Below are 22,781 nucleotides of genomic sequence, written 5' to 3'. Positions count from 1 at the left end.
CTATCTAAAAATTTAGTGTTTTTAATTGTGTGGCCTATTTAGAGATAAAATTTTCATAAATTTATCATAATTAAAAATGAAACTATAAATATTTAACATAGCTCCGGAAAAAAAAAACAAATATTAAGGTGAGACGATAGAAGGTTTTTTATGCAAAATATGCTTAGATTTTGCTTACGTAACGCCAACACAGCTGCCCTCGGCTCCAACTCGTCCCCCTGTTGATAAGCGGGGCGCGTCTCCCCACGCTCCCTCACTCCACCGTGGCGTATCCTCCGTAAGCTGAATCCCAGAGCACCAATCGACGCCGCTCTCTGTTTTTCTCCGATCCTGCGGACTACGCTGCTGCTTTGTGACTGCCTTTTGGCTCGCTGCACGCGTTGTATTTGACTGCGCGTCATTTCGTCGAACACATAAAGCTGCTGCTTGTTTACGCTCCAGTCTCAGTTCTTCCGTGACAGGAAGGAGAGGGAGGCCATATATGGAGTCGGCCGGCGACGGCTGCGCGCCGGAGGTGCAACTCCCGGAGCGGCGGCCGACGACGTCGCCGTGCAGGAAGAAGAAGGAGCCGGACGCCGGGTTCCTGGATGACGTGAAGGACCACTTGGACCAGTTCGTGAGCACATCCATGGACCAGCACAGGATCTGCCTCAAGAAGACCATTCGAGGAATGAGCGACTACGTTAAGCTTAGGAAGCAGAGAAAGGTATGGCCTGTCTTTTGCTTGATGCATGTCTTCGTTGGCTTCATGGTGTTGGTGAATCCATCTCAGGCTGCTGCTGCTGCTTCTGATTCTTCTTCTTCCTCCTCATCGAACCTTGTGACCGAGAGCAATTCTGGTTCTAAAAATGCAGAGATGGCATCGCGACAAGATTAAATTCTGTCTAAAGGATAGTTTGAAGTTGTTAATTTGGTTGGGAGAACTCATTCTAGGAGGTGATTCCTTTCTTGCGATCTGTATGTCTGAAATAGATAGAAACATGTTCTAAGGTCAGTGTTCAATCAATATTATGAATGAAATTCTGAACTACTGCACTGGTTTGTGTGTATTAACCGGCCTCCCACCTCAATAAAAGGAGGTTTATGTAGTGCCAGATGAGATTCAAATCTTAAATCTATTGATTATCTATTTGAAAGCCTAACCATTACACCATTGTCGCAGAACTGAACGGAGCTCTCTTGCTTTATGAGAAAACATTGAAGTGAAGGGCATTGTGTGGATTGAGACTTTGAGAATTTCGTCCTGGCTAAGGGTTTTTTTTTTTTTTGCTGCGTATGTTAAAAACAAGGTCTCTTATTTTTTGAACCGCCAAGATGACATCCATTTTAATTTTTTTTTTCAAAACGGGGCTACAGTTTTATGTACAAATACTCAACTGTCCTATGATGTAATATTTTATTTCTGACACACGCATTTTATGTTTAAATCTTGAACCGGTCGGATGCATTATAGCAACTATAAAATCATAATTACTATATAGTTATAGTAACAATGATTTTGTAGATGCTAGGGTATGAAAAAAAAAGTTAAAATTAATCGAAATCTTCTAAAAAAAATTAAACGATATTTTTTTAAGTTAAAAATTGGATTGTTACTAGTTTCACCCCATGATCAATGATAGATTTTTGAACGAACTTCAATTTGATATATTGAACGTCTCATGATTCAATCCAAGTCAAAAGTTGTGGTATTTCAAAATTTATGATTTAACATTAATGTTGTATCAGTTATAAAATCGTAGTTGTTGTGTAGCTAACCGTTACGATTTTATAGCTATTATATATTAGTAATTACGATTTCATATTTACTATAACGTGAATGTTAATCCTTAAATTTTAAAAGATTATAACTTTTGATTCATGTTAAATCATGAGGCGTCTAATATATCAAATCGAAACTCGTTTAGAAATCTACAATCAATTATAGAACTAGTAACAACCTGATTTTAAACTTAAAAAATATCATTTAACAATTTGTCTTAAATTTTTTTTTTTAGGGTATAGAAAAATATTTGTATTATTTTATAACGGTGGAACGCCCATTTAATTAAAAATTTCAAAACACGGTTCAGTAAACTGGACCTTTGTCTTTGTTAAAAACAGAGAAAAAGGTGAACTCAATATCGAATTTATTTTAAAAATAATAAAAAATTATATAAATTAATCGAATGCTACTGTACAAATACATCAGGATTTAAAAAATCTCGAAGCTATTGATAAATAAAGATAATAACTAATGTAAAAATATTTAACGGAGAGTATTTAGAATAATTATTTTTTTATTTTGCTTTTTAAAAATTATCTTTGAGAAGAATAAAAAAGGCAACTGCAACTAAAAGGTCGTTTTGGTCATTTCACTCGGGATCGGTCCAAGGTTTGCGATGCGGTTCAACGTTTGTTGGCGGCGCCCGCCCCTTGTTTTTTTGAAGACAACAAATTTTCCACGCCGGTTCAACCCATCTCTTCTCCTTCGACCGCTCTCTCCAGCTCTCGATCCCCTTCCTTCTCTCAGAGTTTCTTTCTCTGGGTCTTCACCATTTTTTATTAACAAGTTTCTCTTTAGCCTTTTCAGTTTCCTTTGCTGCTCTCCATCGTTAAGAACATCAACCAATCTAATAGTACTCTGTTTCCTAGTTCATCCATAGCACCACAAAGTGTATGCTTATGGCCATACTCGATTCAGCGAACTCGTCCAGTTTATCCAGCCATGGCATCAAGCTTATTGCAGGATGTGAGGGGCCGCGTCGATGAGTTTATTCATGCTTTCAATGGAGGACAAGACTTGCCTCGATAAGTTCATCATTCCAAGAGTGATTTTAGTGCCAAATCGGCCAGAGGCAGCGTGAACGGCAGTACTAATCGCTCAAAACTAACAGAAAGTGCTATACTTTTTCTGAAGAATTTTATTTCAATCGCATAACAAAGACAGGTTTTCCGAACAAACCTGAACGAGATACTAGAGTTTACGATATCAAAAGATTAGAATTAAGGATAATCCAACATCAAACACCCACTGAAATAAACTAGACCGATAATAAGAAACCTACGGAGCTCAATCCATCGAAGCCACAGCGGCAACGAATCAAGTTCAATTCCCCCAATAGCCATCGGAAGCGTTGCCCTTCGGGTAGCGGGACTCGCCATCGCCGTAGCCACGGTCACGTGACCCGTACCCACCGCCGCCGTAGCCTCCCCCTCCACCACCTCGGCTGTAACCGCCCCCTTCACGACGGCCGCCGTATCCATTCCCTCCGCCACCGAATCCACCGCCGCCGCTACGGAAACCTCCGCCTCCGCCACCGCCTCCGCCGCTCCGACGGTTCTGGGCTTCGTTGACAGTGATGTTCCTACCGTCGAGGGGCTGCCCGTTCATCCCCTCTATGGCATCCCGCATCGCCTTCTCCTCGCGGAAAGTCACGAATCCAAAGCCCCTTGACCTCCCCGTCTCCCGGTCATTGATGATCTGGAAAAAAAAGGAAAAGCAATCAGATCCGCGAGATAGGAAGAAATAAATCAAACAAATCCATGGAAGCCCAGATCTAAGAGGGGGTATAGAGTAGATCGTAACCTTGGATTCCACAATCTCGCCATAGGCGCTGAATGCATGCTCGAGGGAGGAGTCGTCTGTAACCCAAGCAAGGCCGCCGACAAAGCAACGGTATTCACCATCGGAAGCCGCCATGGAGAAAGACGAGAACGGATCCAAACCCTAAAACGGCGAACGGGGAAGGAGAAGAAAACCCACCCCTAAAAGAACACAAAAACCCTAGCCGCCCCCGACATTCCATTTATATAGTGCGTCAGCGATCCCCTCACCTCCAGGTCGGCATACCTCTGCCATGTAATCGGCGATACCGTCACCGTTGTGGCTTTACCGCAGAAGTGTGCATATGATTAAAAATAACAAATTTATTAATCGTAAAAAAATTCTACTCTAATCACGCCCTCCTGTGCTTTGGATTTGTGACTAAGCAGGCCGGGCCGATCAAACTGTGGATGCCAGAGCACGGCAACAACGGCAGTAACAACGGAGATAGCAGCAGTACGAGAAAGGAGGGGAGGAGATGGTCATCGTGGCTATCGGGAGTACGGATCTTCTGATCCGTAAATTGCGGATTAGGAGATAATTCATTTTTTTACATTCTTGGTTTGGATGGATCCTACCTATTTAAATATGGGGTTCATCTAAATCAAAAGTCCTCATGTAATGGATCATCCCCTGATCCACAATTTACAGACCATAGGATCCCTACTGGGCTACCGGACACTCACTAGCGATGGCTTATTCAGGGCTTTTAGATAATTGATCTGCTTTAATCAGGATCGTCTCAAAATTTCCTTTAATCAGGATCGTCTCAAAATTTCCTTAGGCTAAAAAAAAATATAGATCTCTAATAATATTTTTTAAAAAAATAATTTTTTATTTATTATTTTTTATTCAGACTTGGGACCGATGATAATGACGGATGATCCTGTTCGAGCTCTGAGTCGACGGACGCTGGGGATATGGCGCTCTCCGTTGTCCTCTGATGTTGAGGTGGACCTCCGGCGAACCTGCAAAGAAGTCGAGCCGGGAGGGGTTTCCCGCCGACAACCCTACAATGCTCAAGTCAGGCAACGAAGAAGCAAAGTAACGTTACTGTGGCTATAGTGATCAAGATTACATACCTTCGTCGAAAACTGGGGGTCCTTATATAGGACCCCGGGGAGGCATGGGCACGCTTCTCGATGCGTGCACGCTTCCCCAAACATATCTCAGTAGGGTTGTGTCAGAAAAGCATGTCTGACGCCATTCTGTAATCGTCCGAGCATATCCCGGATGTGACGGTGGAAGCTTCCATCGTACGATACTCTGTCCACTCCGGCGGCGCCGACCATGCTGTTTGTCGGCGGCATGTGTCTCAAGGACGAAGTTACCAGTTGTCCTTTTTGTCTCCTAGCGCTCTTACTTGATCCCGGGCTGAGCGGACCAGCCGCTCGGCGCTCATGGCCTCCTGGGAGGCTCTGCTCATGTGCTCGGATGGAATTTCGATACTCTGTCCACTCCGGCGGCGCCGACCATGCTGTTTGTCGGCGGCATGTGTCTCAAGGACGAAGTTACCAGTTGTCCTTTTTGTCTCCTAGCGCTCTTACTTGATCCCGGGCTGAGCGGACCAGCCGCTCGGCGCTCATGGCCTCCTGGGAGGCTCTGCTCATGTGCTCGGATGGAATTGCGCCTTATTGTCCTGCGGCTCGGCCGAGCGGCCTGTCCGCCCGACTCATAGTCTCTTTTACCTGAAGCATCGAAAACCCGACCCCTGGTCGGGTTGTCTTCCGTCCGGTCCGGGAGACCCTTGGCCGGATGTCCGATCGGCCCGCCACTCCGCTCGACACAACCTCTGGCCGCTCGACACAACCTTGAGATTGCCGCTCTTGACCATTGACCTCCACGTGTCGTTGACCTCCCGCCAACGAGTGATCCATCGTCCTTACCACCAGATCACATGCCTCCCCCTCAAGTCTAGTCGAAGGAGGCGCTGAGTCCGACTGACTGGACTATGAGTTTGGCCAAGCGACAGCCGATCCGCTACTTCCGAAAGTATACCTCCGCTCGACCCCTTGGGGGACAAAAATAGAGTCGGTCGGCTAATTGCCGAGGCTGCCCCATTGGCCTATGATGATGTCCTCGGGATCTTCTCGTAATGCGTATAAATCTCCGCCATTATGGTTGAGCACGCGGGTTTTGTCTCGTGATGTAGCTCATTAAATGGCTTCCTCTTACCGAGCACCACGTGGCGCTGTTGACATCATCGTACGCCCCCCCCCCCCCCCGCCTTACGCCTGATGCGACGTCCGTCGGTTTGAAATGGACGGAGCGATGTGAGCCTAGGTCTCTGTGACCTGAATCCGACGGTTTAGGACGATCGGGTATAACCTTATAATGCCTTCGCCCCGTTCCTTCGCCGCACCTCCGCTTTCTTGTTCGCAAAGCTCTCGCTGCATTCCCCTTTCCGGTGACCCTGCCCATCGGCCCTCCGGCTAACCCTCATCTTCTTCCTTCGAACTTCTTGTCTGTAAGGTTATTCTGTCTTTCTCTCTTCGATTCCTGTGTTTTCTTTGCGCTTTTGGCCGTGTTTCGTCTTCTGGTTACTGCTTTGCTCATCTTCTCTCTCGCACATTTGCTTTCCCTTTCGATTTCTGCCTCTTCTGTAGTTCCGGACCCCGCTCTCAACCCATGGTATACCACCATGGAGTCGCGGTTTGATCGGCACGATGCCGAGAGCCTGCTAAACGCTTTTGATATCCCTTCAGATTTCGAACTGATTTTACCTTCACCTTCTGCTCGGCCGCACAACCCTCCGCGCGATGCCTTTTGTCTTTTCCGCGACCAATTCATAGCCGGTCTGCGGTTTCCCCTCCACCTCTTCATCGTTGAAGTTTGCAACTTCTTCGGCATTCCGCTCGCCCAATTGGTTCCAAACACCTTTCGCCTTCTGTGCGGAGTCGTGGTCTTATTTAAGATACACAACATTGTTGGTGCAATATCCCTCAGGTCAAGGTTGACCTGGGTAACCAAGCTGAGTCTTGGTTTGGGTTTAGATGTTTGACAATAAGATATTGATTGAAGAAGAGTCAAGTAGGTCAAGGTTGACTGGATACTTGACTGGGAAGTCCTAACTGGTATGTTAGGCAAGATGGAAATCCTGGTGAGTGAAGCCAGGTGAAAGTCCTAGTGAGTGAAGCTAGGCAGATGGAAATCCTGGTGAGTGAAGCCAGGTGAAAGTCCTAGTGAGTGAAGCTAGGCAGATGGAAATCCTGGTGAGTGAAGCCAGGTGAAAGTCCTAGTGAGTGAAGCTAGGCAGAGTGGAAAACCCTAGTGAGTGAAGCTAGGTGAAAGCCCTAGTGAGTGAAGCTAGGCAGATGGAAAACCCTAGTGAGTGAAGCTAGGTGAAAGCCCTGGTGAGTGAAGCCAGGCAAGGGAAAATCCAGATGGATCAAGGATGATCGGACATCTGGTGCTGGGAAGTCCAAGTAGGTCAAAGGATTGACTGGATACTTGGCATGAAAGAAAAGTCCAAGTAGGTCAAAGGGATTGACCGGATACTTGGCACAGAGAAAAGTCCAAGTGGGTCAAAGGGATTGACCGGACACTTGGTAAGGGAGTCCTAGCAGGTCAAGGGAGTGATAAATGCAAGGCATGACATACCAACAGGTCAAGGTTGACCGGATGTTGGTTTGGAAGGTTTAGGACTTGGTTTTGGACAAAAACCAAGTGCTGGATCGATCAGTGGATCGATCCAGGCTCTGGATCGATCCAGACCTGTCCCAGCAAACAGAGAGCTTCTGGATCGATCCGTGGATCGATCCAGAGGTCCCAATCGATCAGTGGATCGATTGGGACGCGACTGCTTCGCCCGATAAGCGCTGGATCGATCCGTGGATCGATCCAGGCGCGTTTCCAGAGCACAGAGGCGCTCTGGATCGATCCGTGGATCGATCCAAAGCCTCCCCGATCGATTGGGAACATTCGAATCGATCGGGATCCGACCGTTGACATCGTTTATAGCTGCAGGCGTTCGATGGCTGCAAAAGAAGTTCTCCGATTCACTCCAGAGCTCTCGTCAACTCCTCCACAGTGCTCACAAAGCTCAGATCGCCAGTTCTTGAAGGATCTTGGAAGCTCTCCAAGTCAAGAGGCGGATCAAAGCCAAGAAGAGAAGCTAGGGTTAGGGTTTTGTACTCATTGTAAGCTTTTATTTCTTGTATCCTTTCCCTCTCTTCTTGTATTGAGTATTGTAGGGCTTCTCCGCCCTTGGTAGTTACCACAAAGGAGAGTTTTATTTAGTGGAGGGTGTGTGTGTTGGTGTGGATCCTTGGATTAGTCACCTCTTGTGAGGTGGATACCAAGTAAAACCAACCGTGTTAGCGTTGTGTGTTTGTTTCTGTATTTTCCGCTGCACATCTTTGAAGGAACAAGCAACGCCGAGCACCGAGCGAACGCGACGAGCTATTCACCCCCCCCCCCCTCTAGCTACTTTTGGTCCTAACAAACATCCCCCTCCTCCCAGAAGTTTTCTTTTATTTTCTATTATCCCAAGCAGTCCGAGCCGGGCACTTATCTGTTTCAAGCTCGGCCTAGTTTGGTCTTTTTTAATAAACTGCCCTCTTCCAACAAACATTGGAAAGAGAATTACTTTTTTCTTCGTATCCCGGTCGGCTTCCTTTCCGGACCAAATGGCAGGTCGGACCACCTACCTCCCCCGAGCTGAAGAAGTTTAAGATCCGACCAGACTATCTTCATGCAGCGAATCTGCTAGCCGGTCTGAAGCTAGACATCAACAAGCTCCTACCTGAAGGAGTGATGTATATATTCGGTTTGAGTCCGAGCCGAACCCCCCTCCCGAGCAGCTTTGGTAAGAACTTCACTTGTACATTTGCCTTGAGTTCTAACTGATTTCTTTCTCCTTTCCTTGCAGCAAACATCGTAATGGAGTCTGTGCTGTTCGGGATTTTGAAAAAGAAAGCGGTCGCGCTTGAAGCGGCAGCGGCCAAGGAAATGGAGCAATTGGGCATTGCTCCGGTCGGCTCTCATGAGGACGAGAGTGAAGCGCAGGTAGGGGAGTCGGCCGCTCAGGCTTCGCCTATGGATGCGGCTGGCGGTGCAACTCCTAGCATGGAACCGACCGTTCGGGAGGAAGACTCCGAACCGGAGGACGAGCTCCCGCTCGACAGGAAAAGACGGCGGGTTGAGATGCCGCTCCGTTCGGCGACCTCAGCAGTGCAAGCATCCGAGCGGACGGGCGCCGAATCTCAACGCGACAAAGTGCCATCAGTTGAGGCGCTCTCCTCCGACTGAACCCCCTCTCAACTGGATGCGCCCGCGACCCCCATTGAAGTGGTGTCGGTCTGCTCTCTACCTCCTGTACCACACCAAGTCCGCCGCTCGGGCATTCTATCTACAATGTCCAGCCCGGCTTCCGATCCCTTGACATCCGCTCACACGACTCCGGGTCGGCACCACACTATTAGGGCCACCCTGCACCTCCCCACTGAGGCGTTTATGGCCGAGTCCGATCGGCCGACAGCTCCGAAACATATGATCACCATCAAGGGGCCCCTCGCTGAGATGTGGGCAGACGCCCGGGCCCGTGTGGCCATGATACCAATCGACAAGCTGGCTGACAGTTATATGCAGCAGTCTACAAGGGTAAGCTTCATTCCTGCCCTTTTATGTAGCCTTCCCGGTCGGCCTTTCAACATGCCTTTGTATATCAGAGATGGGTGGAAGAAATTGTTGTTGCCAACCGCTTGACAATGGTGGAGGAGGAGCTGAAAAGACTGAAGAGTCCGAGCGGCCCGTCTTCTTCTCGAGGTCCCTCTTATGCTGAGCTGCAGAAGGAGCTCGCAAAAACCAAGGACCTGCTAGATGCCGAGAGGAAGAAGACGGCCGACCAAGCATACATGTTGGACCAGCTTGACAATCAGGTCAAAACCTATGATCGCAAGATTGAGCTCGCCACCACTCGGAAGAACACCGCTATCGCGTATCTGGATAAAAAGAATGTGGAAGCCCGAGCTCTAGAGCAGCGTGTGAATGAGCTGGCCGAGCTGCTAGAAGGAGAGCAGAGAGGCCGCTCGGAGGAGGTGGCTAAACTCAAGAACGATTTGAAGGCTTTGCAGGAGGCTCTTGATGCTTCCCGTGCCGCCTTCAAAGAGTACCAGGAGGTGGAGCCAGGCCGCGTCGCCGCCCTGAGGCAAAACTACATCCGCTCGGCGGAATTTGTGGAGAAGGTCTGCGACCGGCTGGTCATCGCCTTCGAGTTGGCTATCACCGCCACGGCGGACTATCTGAAGTCCAAGGGCCAGCTTCCCGCATCCGAGGTCATCCCTGCTACGGAGCATGCGGCGCTTCTCACCACCATTCCGAAGCATGTTTTCGATTTCCTTGAATGAAGTATTTTCTGTAATTCTCCCGATCGGCTAGCCTTAATTTTAATGAGTAGCATCTGTAACTTTGCCCCCGGTCGGCGAACTTTTAAATGTTTTTTGGAATGCCAACTTTTGTTCTGTTAGCCTTTTGTTGTGCTCCTTGTAACCGTGCCGACCGGTCGCTCGACCTTTTTTCCGCATGTAATTTCTTAACTTCCTCGATTGGTCAAACGACCTTCATTCTGTATGGAACTCCCGTTAGTTTCTTGTTACAAGTGTCTTTCCTAACTGCGGCGCTCGGTCTAACGATCTTCATCCTACATGGAACTTTCGTTAGTTTTTTGCTGATCGGCGGTGGTAAGCGCACGCCATTGTTTTCTTCCTTTCCTTAGGATCAAGGCTTGCTGGTCATTGGCCCTAGATGCTGGGCCTTAGTCTATCTGCGCGACGTTGTCCCATTCGGAGGGGGGGGATTATAGTCGTCAATCCGACTCTAGAGTTTAACGTCGCCGCTCGACGGTCTTCGGGCTAGGGGGTTTATAGTCGCCGGTCCGATTCTAGAGTTTAACGTCGCCGCTCGACGGTCTTCGGACCGGGGGGTTTATAGTCGCCGGTCCGACTCTAGAGTTTAACGTCGCCGCTCGACGGTCTTCGGACCGGGGGTTTATAGTCGCCGGTCCGACTCTAGAGTTTAACGTCGCCGCTCGACGGTCTTCAAGCCGGGGGGTTTATAGTCACCGGTCCGACTCTAGAGTTTAACGTCACCGCTCGACGGTCTTCAAGACGGGGGGTTTATAGTCACCGGTCCGACTCTAGAGTTTAACGTCGCCGCTCGACGGTCTTCAAGCCGGGGGGTTTATAGTCGTCGGTCCGACTCTAGAGTTTAACGTCACCGCTCGACGGTCTTCATGTTGTTTGCCGTTCGGCGAGTAACACTCACACTCTTCACAATTTTTCTTATCTTCAATCCTACAGTCAAAGGATACATACGAACGGAACGTACATAAAATGAATTACACTGGTGCACCTTTTATCCAGCATGGTACGACTGGAGGTGGTTTGCGCTCCATGGTCGATCTAGCCGCCGTCCGCCTTCATCTTCAAGGTAGTAGGCACCTGATCGGAGCTTCTTGATGAATTTAAAGGGCCCCACCCATGGAGCTACCATTTTGCTCACATCGCCGACCGACTTCACCTTCTTCCATATAAGATCACCGACCTAGAATGCTCTGGGAATTACACGCCTGTTGTAATTCTGCTTCATTCTCTGCCTGTACGCCATCAGCCGGACGACTGCTTTAGCTCATGCTTTGTCCACCAGGTCCAACTCCAGCTGCCTCCGCTCGGCATTGTCTTTATCGTAGCTTTGGATCCGATCGGATTCCACTCTGACCTCGACTGGGACGACCGCCTCGCTGTCGTACACCAAGTGGAATGGTGTTACTCCCGTTCCCTCCTTTGGGGTTGTGCGGATGGCCCATAGTACGCCGGGCAGCTCATCCACCCAGCTTCCTCCTATGTGATAGAGCCGAACCCGAAGTATTCGCAGGATCTCCCGATTGGCCACTTCGGCTTGACCGTTGCTCTGAGGATACGCCACGGAAGTGAAGTGTTGTTCGATGCCGTATCCTTTGCACCACTCTCCGAGCTCCTGACCAACGAATTGTCGGCCGTTATCCGAGATGAGTCGACAAGGGATGCCGAACCGACAGATTATATGCTGCCAGATGAACTTTTTGACCATCTACTCGGTTATCTTGGCTAGTGGTTCGGCTTCGACCCATTTGGAGAAGTAGTCGACTGCCACTAGTAGAAACCTCCGCTGACCGGTCGCCATGGAGAAAGGCCCTATGATATCCATGTCTCATTGGTCGAACGGGAAGGATACTGTGGACGCCTTCATTTCCATCATAGGCCTATGGGAGAAATTATGGTACCTCTGACAAGACAAGCAGGTGGCGACGGTCCGAGCGACATCTTCCTGTAGAGTTGGCCAGAAGTAACCGGCCAGCAAGATCTTCCTAGCCAAAGATCGACCGCCCAGATGACCTCCGCAAGATCCTTGGTGTACCTCTTGGAGAATGTACTCTGCGTCCTCCGAGCTGACGCACTTTAGCAGCGGTCGGGAGAATGCCTTCTTGTAGAGTTGGTCCCCGATGAGCGTGAACCGGCCGGCTCTCCTCCTCAATAGTTGGGCTTCCTCCCGATCGGACGACATGGCCTCCGATCGCAAAAATTCTATTATGGATGTCCTCCAATCGCTCGGGAAAGTGAGGCCTTCCATCCGATCGATGTGCACCACCAGGGACACTTGCTTAATCGGTTGTTGGAGGACGATCGGCGAAATTGAACTAGTGAGCTTGGCTAGCTCGTCCGTAGACTGGTTCTCAGCCCGGGGGATCTTCTGTATGACAACCTCTACGAAGTTGGTCTTGAGCTTTTCAAAGGCCTCCGCGTAGAGCCTGAGCCTCACGCTGTTTATCTCGAAGGTCCTTGAGAGTTGCTGAGCAGCCAACTGGGAGTCTGAAAATAGTGTCACCCGGATGGCTCCCACGTGCCGCGCGGCCTGCAGGCCGGCTATGAGGGCCTCATACTCCGCTTCATTATTGGTTGCTCGGTAGTCCAGCCGGACGGCCAAGTGCATCCGCTCTTCTTGAGGGGAGAGCAGCAGGATGCTAATTCTACTTTCGAGCCGAGTGGACGATCCGTCCACAAATACTTTCCACATAGTATCGGGCTCGGGATTTTGCACTTCGGTCACAAAATATGCCAAGGACTGTGCCTTAATCGCCGAGCGGAGTTGATACTAAATGTCGAACTCACTCAGCTCTGTTGTCCACTTGATGAGCCGCCCGGACGCTTCTGGATTTCAGGAGTACCCTTCCTAGCTGGTTGTTCGTCATTACGATGATTGTATGCGCCAAAAAATAAGGGTGCAATCTCCGCGCGGCGAGGATCAAGGCAAAAGCTAATTTCTCGAGACCTATGTAACAACATTCAACATCCTTTAGTATGTGGCTTAAAAAGTACACGGGCTGCTCTTCGCCGTTCGACTTTACTAATGCCGAGCCCACAACATGCTCGGTCGAAGACAAGTAAATCCGGAGCGGCTCTCCTACAACCGGTTTGTCCAACATGGGCAAAGAATTGAGATAAGTCTTCATCTCCTCGAACGCCCGATCGCATTCCTCGTCCCATTGAAACTTGGTAGCCTTACGCAGAATTTTGAAAAAAGGAAAGCTTCGGTCAGTCGTTCGGGAGATGAATCGTGATAGCGCCGTTATCCGACCGGTGAGGCGTTGTACTTCTCGAAGATTTCTGGGAGGAGGCATATCTTGTAATGTCTTCACCTTGCTGGGGTTCGCCTCTATGCCCCTCTCGGTCACAATGTAGCTCAAGAAACGCCCGCCTTTTGCTCCGAACAGGCACTTCTGGGGGTTCAGCTTGACCCCGTATCTTCTTAGTGTCTGGAAAGTTTCTTCCAAATTCGCATAAAGGTCTGTCGCTCGGAATGATTTAATAAGTATATCATCTATGTATACTTCCAAGTTGCGCCCGATCTGCTCCCGGAATACCTTATTCATCAGCCGTTGGTAGGTGGCTCCTGCGTTCTTCAGCTCGAACGACATTACGTTGTAACAGTAAGTGTCATCTGCAGTGACGAAACTGACCTTCTCTTGGTCTTCTCGGGCGAGCGACACTTGATGGTAGCCCTGATAAGCATCCAACATGCATATCAGCTCGCACCCGGTTGTGGAGTCTACCAGCTAATTGATCTGGGGCAAAGGGTAGAAATCCTTCAGGCAGACCTTGTTCAGATCCCGGAAGTCAATGCAAACTCTCCATTTGTTGCCTGGTTTGGAGACCAGCACAACGTTTGCGAGCCAGCTCGGGAACTGCACCTCCCTTATGTGGCCGACCTCCAAGAGCTTCTCCACCTTCGCTGAAGTCCCTTATGATGATATTCTGTTCGGCACTGAAGTCCCTCTTCCTTTGCTTTACAGGCCGAGCATCCGGCCGGACGTGAAGCTCGTGCTGCGCTATGCTCGGCGAAACTCCTGGCAACTCATGAGTTGACCAAGCGAACACGTCGCAGTTTTTCTGGAGGCATCTGATCAGCTTCTCTTTCTGGCTTGCTTCCAGGTCAGACGCTATGAAAGTAATGGCCTCCGGTCGGGCAGGGTGGATCTATACCTCCTCCTTTTCTTCATAAACTAGAGAAGGTGGCTTTTCGGTTATAGCGTTTACCTCGACTCGTGGCACTTTTCGAGCGGATTTAGCCTCGGCTCGGACCATCTCTACATAGCATCGCCGAGCAGCAAGCTGATCTCCTCGGATCTCCCCAACTTGGTCTTCCACCGAGAATTTGATCTTCTGGCAGAAGGTGGAGACGACCGCTCGAAACTCGTTGAGAGCTGGTCTCCCTAGGATAACATTGTATGCCGAAGGAGCATCGACCATGATGAAGTTGGCGGTCCGTGTTCTTCTGAGTGACTCCTCTCCCAGCGAGATAGACAGTCGGACCTGTCCGACTGGCAAAACTTTGTTACAGGTGAACCCGTAGAGGGGGGTGGTCATCGACAGCAACTCGGCTCGGTCAATTTGTAATTGGTCGAAGGCCTTCCGGAAGATTATGTTGACCGAGCTGCCTGTATCAATGAAGATGCGGTGAATAGTATAGTTAGCTATTACCACTCGAATGATGAGGGTGTCATCATGCGGGACTTCGACTCCTTCGAGGTCCCTAGGCCCAAAGCTGATCTCAGGCCCGTTCGCCCGCTCTCTACTGCAGCCGACCGCATGGACCGTGAGTTGCCTTGCATGCGCCTTCCGTGCCCTGTTGGAGTCGCCTCCAGTCGGCCCTCCGGCGATGATGTTGATTTCGCCCCTCGAGACATTTCCTCTGTTCTCCTCCTCCTGAGCGGAAGGCCTAGGTCATTCATGCGACGCCCGGGGATTAACTCTCTGCGGCTGGTGATGATGCCGCTCGGGAGATTCTCTGGCTGCCCGTCGCCCGGTCTATTGGTGCCGATTTCGCCTATCAGGTGAGGGGGATCGACAACGATAACTCCTGGGAGCGGGATGAGCGATCGGAGGGAGATTCCGACAATCCCGGGTGTTGTGTGTGGCGGATTAGTGGAGCGAGCAAAACATGGGAGTCCATACCTTCCCTTTTGGCTTGGGTTGATCGGCTGCCACCTGTTGGATGGCATGCGACCTTGTGTGCTGATGAGGGCGAGCTATTTCTGCGCAGGGTCCTCTTGGTGGCTGATAGTTGGAAGGCGGCTTCCGTTCGGCTTGAGCTGGTGGCTCGGCTGGTGCTTCCTTTTTCCTCGCCATCTGCACTTCTTCCACGTTGATGTACTCGTTGGCCTTGTTCAACATATGGTCGTAGCTGCGAGGTGGCTTTCTGATGAGCGAATGGAAGAATTCACCGTCCACAAGCCCCTGTGTGAACGCGTTCATCATGGTTTCCGAGGTGACCGTTGGAATGTCCATGGCCACCTGGTTGAAGCGTTGGATGTAAGCTCGGAGCGACTCCTTCGCGCCTTGCTTGATGACAAACAGACTGACGCTGGTCTTCTGGTAGCGTTTGCTGCTCGCGAAGTGATGGAGGAACACCGTGCGGAACTCTTTGAAGCTTGTGATCGATCTGTCCGGCAACCTTCGGAACCACCGTTGTGCCGACCCAGAAAGGGTGGTGAGGAACACTCGGCACTTCACCCCATCTGTATATTGATGTAAAGTGGCGGTGTTGTTGAACTTACTCAGATGGTTATCTGGGTCAGTGGTACCGTTATATTCCCCGATCGCGGGGGGTGTGTAGTGCCTTGGTAGGGGGTCGCGTAGGATGGCCTCGGAGAATTGCCGGTTGATCTGCTCGGGAGACAAATCCGTCCGGGGCGCCTTACCCTTCCTTGCGTCACGAATGGGTGCCTCGTCAGACGAAGAACCTCGGTCGAGGTTGGCTTGCGCGACTTCTGACGGCGTTTGGAATAAAGCCCGGTGGAATGGTATCGGGGCGGGCGGAGCTTCCACCTGAGTGCCGGTTGGACCTTTGTTCTGGCCCCATATTGAGAGCTGCTCCGGCCGGTTATCTGGTGCTGCCCGACCGCCTGATGCCGACGTTGCCTGTTGCGCTATCAGTTCGGCTTGAGCCTTTTGCTGTTGCTCGACTATCTTGGCCGCCCGCGCTTGGATGAGCACGTCTAATTCTTCGGGGGAGAGCGTCACCATGAGTTGGCGTCCAGCTTCTTCCATCGTCTTTGCTCGGATTCAAGTGTGTTCCCACAGACGGCGCCAATTTGATCCTGTCCGAGCTCTGAGTCAACGGACGCTGGGGATGTGGCGCTCTCCGCTATCCTTTGATGTTGAGGTGGACCTCCGGCGAACCTGCAAAAAAGCTGAGTCGGGAGAGGTTTCCCGGCGATGACCCTCCGACGCTCAAGTCAGGCAATGAAGAAGCAGAGTAACGTTACTGTGGCTACAGTGATCAAGATTGCATACCTTCGTCGAAGTCTGGGGGTCCTTATATAGGACCCCGGGGAGGCGTGGGCACGCTTCTCGATGCATGCACGCTTCCCCAAACATACCTCAGTAGGGTTGTGTCAGAAAAGCATGTCTGACGTCATTCCACAACCGTCCGAGCATATCCCGGATGTGACGGTGGAAGCTTCCACCATACGATACTCTGCCCACTCCGGCCGTCGACCATGCTATTTGTCGACGGCAGATGTCTCGAGGACGAAGTTACCAGTTGTCCTTTTTGTCTCCTAGCGCTCTTACTTGATCCCGGGACGAGCGGACTAGCCGCTCGGTGCTCATGGCCTCCTGGGAGGCTCTGCTCATGTGCTCGGATGGAATTGCGCCTTATTGTCCTGCGGCTCGACCAAGCGGCCTGTCCGCCCGACCCATAGCCTCTTTTACCTGGAGCATCGAAAACCCGACCCATGGTCTGGTTGTCTTCCGTCCGGTCCGGGAGACCCTTGGCCGGATGTCCGGTCGGCCGGCCACTCCGCTTGGCACAACCTCTGGCCGCTCGGCACAACCTTGAGATTGCCCCTCTTGACCATTGACCTCCACGTGTCGTTGACCTCCCGCCAACGAGTGGTCCTTCGTCCTTACCACCGGATCAACGGATTTAGCTTTTTTTTAATATATTAGATTTAAAAATTTATACAGTGTAATTTTAATTTAATGATATTTTAAAGTTGGACTATTATCGACATAAATATATAAGAAAATTCTCATACAATTGTTAATAATCTAGGTTTGGGTTCATAGTCCATTCGTTCTATAATTTATCATTTATACAAAATAATAAAGAACATTCCGAGGAAAAGAAAAGAGCGAAAAAATATCACTGAGTGATAGGAGAAGGATGTCTTCTTAGAGAATCAATGATAAAAGAGGAAAAAATACATGGAGCACTAATGAGAGAATGAATAGATGATCAACTAATTACAAAATGAGATGAAAAAAAGATATTGGGTGTATTTATCTTATATAGTTATATTATAATTAATATATAATTAAATGTAATTGCCATTGAAATTAGTTAAATAGCACTAGGGAAATTGAAAGAAGCAAAATCTAAAGCAAAATAGTTGCATTGGAAGCCATTAATGTAAAATACGGTAACAAAATAATAATTAAATAATAAGATATTTGAGAAAATAATCTTATTGGACTTTTTAGGAATTTTTTGGAATTTAATCGGAGCTCGTATGATTATGTTAAGGGGATAAATTATCGAATCAGGGGAAAGTCTGTTTAAGCTATCATATTTAAACGAAGAAATGTTTAATTTTTCTATTTATTTTCTTTTCTTGCGTTTCTCCCATGCCCTAAGCCCGACGCCACCTCTCCCTCACGCCGATTCTCCTACCTGATCCCTAATCTCCGCCGAACCCTTGCTCCCGATTCTTTTCTTCTCCCCTTCGATCCGATCATCTCCTCCTCCTCCCTCGCGATCTCACTACTGTCGGTCACCGTAGCCAGCCATGTTGCCCGGCAGACATCGCCTGATGCCGTGTCACTCGACCTCCGACGCCGACGCCATAAGGGAGTTGATCGCGCCAACGCCATTCGACCCACCGTCGACCGAGTGTCCCTCCTCCCTCTCCCTCTCCCTCTTGAGGCGCGGAGTCTTTTCCCCCCTCTTCTTTGTGATTCGTTGCAGCCCTCTTGCGGTCTCGATCCATCGCGTCGATCGTCGGCCGTCGCCGTCCCTCCTCAGTTCTTGATCGTGCCCTAGAGCCATCGCCAATGCATTGCTCTCTTCGAGTCGCTGCCGTGTGAGCATATCTCCGACCAAGAAGAGGAATCCTGACCCTAGCCTTGACCTCCCTTGTTGTCGAAGATTATTGTGGTGCTGGCCACTTTTGGTGTCGATCCCAGCTCACTATCACCGATTGATGCCGCTGTGAACCACCGTGGTGATTTCACTGTACCAGAGAAGGTGAAGGTGTTGATTTTGGGCATCTGATTGTGCCGGACCAGCCATGATTGGGGAGGGGGCTCTTTTATCTACACGGACACATTGTTAGGCATCGGATTAAGGTAAGCTATGATGAATATTGGTTTGGTACAGTATTGATTTATTCTTGCATTTGATCTGTTGGTTAAAAGGTTGGTTGGATTGTTAGGCTAATATGTGATGGAGGTGTGAGCAGTAGTGGGTATCACTAGTGATTTCCAGCTGTGGAGTATACTCGGATCATGAGCCACCAGTGATCATTATCAGAATTTGGTAAGTATTAAGGTTGAAGTTATTTTTAGGAGTAAAATGGTGGAATTGTTGTTAGATGGTTAACTAAGTATTAGATGAATTATGTGGGTTGGATTAGTGTGTTGATTAGTGAGATTTGGATTGATTATCCTGGTAATAGATCTTAATTGGAGGGAAAATGATTGAGAATGCTTAATCTATTTGGTTATGTGTTAGAGATTCAATTATGAGTTGGTTTCTCTAGTTAGGTTAATTTGGACGATAGCATAATCATTATTAGAATGTTAGAAGGATTAAACCTAATCTAATGAAGGTTATGGATTTAGTTAAACCTAACCGGATTAATGAGATTGGTTAATTGTCAAATGCGGGGCTAATAATTGAAATGGAATTAATGTTTAGATTCCTAATCAGATTAGGGTTAAGTTAACTATTTGGTTCATGATGGATTTAACTAACTAGTTCATTCTTGGCTAGTTATATCATACACTATGTGATCGTAGAGCTGAGGTTCGGGACGAGCGTCTTGACGTGGGACTACTTGACATGGTCTACGTATAAAGGCGGATACTTTTTACTTTTACTCTCTTTAGTTTTTTGGAACTTGGTGCATGAGCTATATTTTTTTGGATAAGGACTGTTTTACCTTGCCTCCACTCGTAAATATTTCCTGTGCTTGATACTTCCACTCAAACCTTTGAGATATTCATTTCTATATCCATACAGTCTCTTGATGTCATCTATGATATTTAGCAGATATTAGATACCAACCTTGTATTCTTTGATTGTTGTTTATTTATGTATTGTATTAAGCATGCTAGTTTCATGTAGCATACCTGATTCCTGTTTATATGTATATGATGACTGTTGTATTTTGCGCATCATATCATTGCATGCATGTTAACGACAAATTCTCCCTTGCGGTTGAGAGAGTCGTTGACCAGGGTCGCACGCTCGGCCACTCGAGAGAGTGGTAGCTGGAGCAGATGCCGCTTGTCCTGTCGTGCCCCCACTCACTCACTCATGAGTAGAGAAAGCTGGAGTTGCGAGCAATAGGGACTCCCGACGCAGATGTAGCTAGTTAGCTACTATGCAACTATCCACTCAGCCACTCGAGAGAGTGGTAGCTGGAGTGTTGTACAGTTTGTTGTTGGTGCAATCGACCTCCAAGGTTTTAATGTCAAACAAATATGTTTAAGTATGCTTAAGTATGGAACTTGATCAAGGGAAGTCTTAGTTGTAGGCTAGGCAAGGGTAAAAATCTTGGTATATCGTGGAAGCCAGGTGGATAGGTCTGGAGGTCTTGATCCCTGGGTAGTCGAATACTGAGTCTTAATGAGTGAAGCCAAGTGGAGAAAATCCTAGGGGGTGGTAACCTTAGGTCCTGGTGAGTGAAGTCAGGTTGAGAAAACCCTAGGGGTGGTAACCTTAGGTCCTGGTGAGTGAAGCCAGGTTGAGAAAGCCCTAGGGGTGATAACCTTAGGTGCTGGTGAGTGAAGCCAGGTTGAGAAAACCCTAGGGGGTGGTAATCTTAGGTAACGAGAAATCTTGGAGGAGTGAACTCCAAGCATGGTTGTTCGGATGATTTTTGGTCAACCGCGCGCGGTCGACCGGACCAGCGGATCTCGGTAAATCTAGGTTTAGGTTTACCATTGTATTTTATATTACTATTATTGTTGTTGGCTAATGTAGTATTGCAGGAAAAGTCTTAGTGGATCGAGCGATCAGACACTAAGCAGGAAAAGTCCAAACATGTCTGGAGGACCATGTTTGGTAGGTAAGTTGAGGTAAATAACTGGAAGAGCGACAGTGAGGTCGGGTTCCTGAAAGGAACAACCTAAGGTCGCTGATCCAACTGAAGAAACCGGGAAGGTTTCCAAGTTGAGATCAAGACAGTTCTACTGTCTTTTATACTACTCATGCATTATAATATTACTATGCTAATCTCTGTTTTGCAGGATTATTATCTAACATTGTTTTGTAGGTTCGACCCAATCGGTCGACCGAACAGGAGGATCGGTCGACCGAACCAGGTCAACTCAAAGCAAGTATCAGTTTAGACCAAAACAGAGTACAGTCCGGTCAAAGTTTGATCCGTCGACCGAACCAGAGGATCGGTCGACCGATCCATGGTGACTCAACACTGGCCAGCTCATTAGCACCGATCAACAGGAAAAGGAAAAAAGCTTGATCGGTCGACCGAATCGGAGGACCGGTTGACCGATCCAATCAGCATTAAATACAGCATTAAAAGAAGATCTCAGCTAATTGTGATGAACAGGGAAAAGATCCTGTTCGGCCGACCGAAAGGCATGATCGGTCGACCGAACCCTTAAAGAGCATTGATTGCCGGAGATCGAGCCAACGTCAGACTCCAGCCAGGAAGGAAGGGAGCGGGTTCGGTCAACCGAACACAGGGATCGGTCGACTGAACACCCAAGACACCTATAAAATGAGACTCGAAGTCTGAGGCCACAACAACTCTTCTGATAATCTAAAAAGCTCTTCTTCGCGTACGGATTGTGCTACACATCTTCAACAGCTCAGCAAGTCACTCCGTCCGGAAGTACCGACCAAGCTACATCCTACGCATACGATTGTCGGTATATTTATTTTCATATTGCACTTAAATTAAAATAAGATAGTAGGAGTGTTACTATCTTATTTCATTGTACTTATACGATCTGCTTCTTTCCGGAAATTTTGGAAAGAAGGGTTTTAGTGCTTGGCCCATAGGTGCGGTCGAGGACCGCGGGCCTTCGAGTAAGAGTCGAGCTAGGCTCCGAACGAAGTAAATGAACTTGTCTCCCTTTTTACTTTCCGCTGCACAATTCTGATTTAAAAGTAAAAGAAGAGTTTTAAAAGAAGCGATATTCACCCCCCCTCCTCTATCGCTCGCATTCGATCTATCAATTAGTATCAGAATCTCGTTAGCTCTGAAATAACTTAATCATTTTTCAAAGCATTTTAAAACTTTTTTCTTTTCTTTTAGTATATTCTTTTTCCTTTGTGTCTTTATCTTTCAAGCACTACTAATCCCAAGACAAAAGTCTTGGAAATATTTTTTTAAAATCTTTTCTTGCAAGAATGTCGATATCATATCAAGAATGACAAAGTATCTACGACCCTCCTCCGCATGATCAAGTCTAGTTCAATTCCTGGAGGCAAATGATGGAATGCTTCGTTGGAAGCAACAATTTTGACAACTGGATCGCACTGAGACAATCTTCTCAAAACTCAGAAGCAAACACAAGGGTAATTGATATTTTAATTAGTGTTTTAGCTAATAATGTTTTATATCAATTAGAAGATTACAAGAACACATTTGAGATGTGGACCAAATTGATCGAGCTTCATAAGACTCCATCGAGGCTAGAAGATCAAGGTGAAAGTGAGTTCGAATCCAAATCCAAAGAGCTATCCTCATAACTAGATCTAGAAGAACAAGACCAAATCAGCTTCATCACACTAGTGGCTGAGGAGGAGGCTGATGGATCTGAACCCGAGTCTGACCAAACAATCGAGCCTGAATCCGAAACGACATTGGTCAAGGGGGAGAATCCTAATGAGGATTCAAAAGGTAATATTTTAAATACAAATTTTAAAGAATACATAACATGTTTTAATTGCAGTGAAGAGGGACACTACAAAAATAAATGTCCGATGAACCGATCCGCACAACCGGAGGCAAAAGAGGAACCGATGCCTAGAGTCCGGAAAAGGAAGGACCACATCGAATGTTTCAAGTCCAAAAAGATGGGACACTACAAATCTCAATGTCCGGAGAGAAGACCTAAGGATTCAGGGGGAGCAATTAAGGTAAAACAATTTATGTTACATGAAAAATTGTATGATTTAGATCCTTCCTATTTGAATTGTACTATAAATCTAAAAAAGCATGAAAATCCTACCTTACTTAACAAAACTAATTTAATTAATAAAAATTTAAATAATTTAAATACAATTAAAATTGATCAAATCAATCCAAATCTTAATCAAGACCCAGATCCAGTTAATCAAAATTTATTTATTTAAGATCATTTGAATTTAAATCAAAATAATAATTATCTAAAATTAACTAATAGTAAACAGAACTTAACTAAAAATTTAGAAAGTAAAAATAAGAAATTAAACTATAAAT

The 22,781-nt window shown here is 47.8% G+C and overlaps 2 protein-coding genes across 2 annotated transcripts; one reads left to right on the top strand and one right to left on the bottom strand.

Annotated features, from left to right (window-relative positions):
- Positions 1-322: 322 nt before the first annotated feature.
- Positions 323-1,062, top strand: LOC121973511. The gene is made up of 2 exons (XM_042524927.1): positions 323-706; positions 773-1,062. The coding sequence occupies exons 1-2, from the start codon at positions 482-484 to the stop codon at positions 875-877; spliced, it is 330 nt and encodes a 109-aa protein (XP_042380861.1). The 5' UTR covers positions 323-481; the 3' UTR covers positions 878-1,062.
- A 1,808-nt stretch (positions 1,063-2,870) lies between these two features.
- On the bottom strand, positions 2,871-3,761 carry LOC121970412 (glycine-rich RNA-binding protein GRP2A-like). The gene is made up of 2 exons (XM_042521130.1): positions 3,569-3,761; positions 2,871-3,463 (listed from the first exon to the last, which is right to left on the bottom strand). The coding sequence occupies exons 1-2, from the start codon at positions 3,680-3,682 to the stop codon at positions 3,089-3,091; spliced, it is 489 nt and encodes a 162-aa protein (XP_042377064.1). The 5' UTR covers positions 3,683-3,761; the 3' UTR covers positions 2,871-3,088.
- Between the last annotated feature and the right edge of the window lie 19,020 nt (positions 3,762-22,781).

This window comes from Zingiber officinale, chromosome 4A (assembly GCF_018446385.1).
Source record: "Zingiber officinale cultivar Zhangliang chromosome 4A, Zo_v1.1, whole genome shotgun sequence".
In the NCBI taxonomy this organism is placed as follows: Eukaryota; Viridiplantae; Streptophyta; class Magnoliopsida; order Zingiberales; family Zingiberaceae; genus Zingiber; species Zingiber officinale.
Note: the sequence above shows the minus strand (reverse complement) of the source record. Positions and strands in the feature narration are given on the sequence as shown.